The sequence below is a fragment of the Pundamilia nyererei genome, unplaced genomic scaffold (genome assembly GCF_000239375.1).
Source record: "Pundamilia nyererei isolate P.nyererei 1_Seehausen unplaced genomic scaffold, PunNye1.0 scaffold00199, whole genome shotgun sequence".
NCBI classification, from domain to species: domain Eukaryota; kingdom Metazoa; phylum Chordata; class Actinopteri; order Cichliformes; family Cichlidae; genus Pundamilia; species Pundamilia nyererei.
Genome location: NW_005187600.1, coordinates 700,432 through 702,273, shown reverse-complemented (window position 1 = coordinate 702,273; position 1,842 = coordinate 700,432). Strand labels below are relative to the sequence as shown.

At 41.7% G+C, this 1,842-nt stretch overlaps 1 protein-coding gene across 1 annotated transcript in view; it reads left to right on the top strand.

The window, feature by feature from the left end:
* The first annotated feature begins 214 nt into the window (after window positions 1-214).
* Window positions 215-1,842, top strand: part of LOC102195831 (collagen alpha-1(I) chain-like) — a 10,708-nt gene continuing 9,080 nt past the window's right edge. Inside the window, exons 1-8 of the mRNA XM_013914453.1 lie at window positions 215-262; window positions 803-847; window positions 953-1,006; window positions 1,096-1,140; window positions 1,271-1,324; window positions 1,395-1,502; window positions 1,607-1,660; window positions 1,752-1,805. Of these exons, the coding sequence (XP_013769907.1) occupies window positions 215-262; window positions 803-847; window positions 953-1,006; window positions 1,096-1,140; window positions 1,271-1,324; window positions 1,395-1,502; window positions 1,607-1,660; window positions 1,752-1,805 (462 nt within the window). The remainder of the gene's footprint in view (window positions 263-802; window positions 848-952; window positions 1,007-1,095; window positions 1,141-1,270; window positions 1,325-1,394; window positions 1,503-1,606; window positions 1,661-1,751; window positions 1,806-1,842) is intronic.

Below are 1,842 nucleotides of genomic sequence, written 5' to 3'. Positions count from 1 at the left end.
TGATCTGTGTTGGTGTTTCTACTGTTTCTACTTTGCATTCATTGTTGCTTTTCATTGTTTTCAGGGACAAACTGGGGATTTAGGCTTCTGTGGTCCGAGAGGCCCTCCGGTAAGTTATATCCTCCCACAAAACCATCACACTGAAAATTATTTTTAATTAAACATGAGATACTATTAATGAGCATCTATTAATCTGCCTTCTTTTCAGGGCAAAATGGGTCCCGGAGGAGGAAAAGGTGTCCGAGGAATTACAGGACCAACAGTAAGTAAAGTAAACAAACTCAAAGTGGTGTTTGCTTGTTTTTTAAAGACATTTATAGAGCAATTATTTAAACTGTCAGGGTCATCAGGGTGAAATGGGCCCCAGAGGAGCAGCTGGGTCACAGGTGAGAAAACACCTATATTTGCTCCCTTTCTAGCAGACGTTGTCACTTACCTCAGTGTCCAAAATATACATACGTGCATTGCTTTAGGGAGAGCCCGGTCCGGATGGAACAGTCGGGTTTCCTGGTGTTCGTGGCCCTCAGGTATTAGTAAAGCTTTTGTATAGCATGAAATGATCACGTGTGAAACAACCAACACGTTGTTCAGCGTTTGGTAAATGAAAGTTGCACGTTTTTGGTGTGGTCACGTGTAGTTTGTGAACAAAGGTGAAAATGAGATAATATTGATTAAAAACGACAGTAGGAAGATAAACCTAATGTAATCTGAGTAAATCTTTTTAGGAGTAAAAAAAAAAAGTTCTTTATCACATGTTGAAAAATTAATTGTGAGTAAAACACTTTGATCAATGACCTCACAGGGAAACCCAGGCCCTAATGGACCTCCAGGTCCTAAAGGTAGCACTGTGAGTAAACTTGAAGACATAAAATGTCAAACTGGTTTGTGAACGTACGCAGTTACCAGTTCGGGTCACTGCCGTTTGAATTTTCTGTTTTTTACATTTCACCAGGGTGATCCAGGAGATGAAGGGGAAGTAGGTCAACCTGGACCACCTGGACTAAACGTAAGATAATTAGACTAAAGAGTAAGTGTGCTGTGCAGCGTTTGTCTATGCTGTAGTGAGTTTACCTGAGCAATGTCCCCTTATTTTAGGGAGCCAGTGGGAATCCAGGAAAGCCTGGATCCTCAGGTGATCCCGTAAGATTACTTAAAAGAATTTAATTTCTCACTCTTGCTAAAATGGTTCCAACCTTTATAATGCATGACATTAATTGATGTTCCCTTTTGGTCTCCTGAGCTGTTGTTTATGTGTTTCTGTCACCACCAGGGTGTCAAATCCAGGAGAGGTGAGAAGGGGGATCCAGGATTCAAGGGAGCCCAGGTAATTTTCTGTCCGGTCTGTGGTTGGTTAACTGATCAGATCAGTGAATCAGCTTGTTTTGTTTGTTCAGGGTCCTCGTGGACCTCCAGGTAAGCCGGGATCAAAGGGGCACGCGGGGCCAACGGGACTTGAGGGACTTGGAGGACATGCAGGGCTACCAGGACTTCCTGGACCTGCTGTGAGTGTAAAAAATAAATATATATTTAAAAAAACATGCTCACTTATGATGCTAAAGCTTCTGTAATATCAGATCTTATTTCATATCTTCATCCAATGTTGTAGGGCTTTGATGGCATCATGGGAGAGCCGGGGAAGCAGGGAAAAGATGGCTCCAAGGTGAGTTTGAGCAAATAGTTGAATCTGTTTATCTTGACTCTTTTTCTTTGCTGAAAAGTGAATTTTGTTGCTCAAATATGATGTGATGTAGGGAAACCGAGGACCAGCTGGTATTCAAGGAAGTCCTGGATCTCGAGGCAATAAGGTAAGGAGTCTGAATAATTCATATCTATAAAATAAAT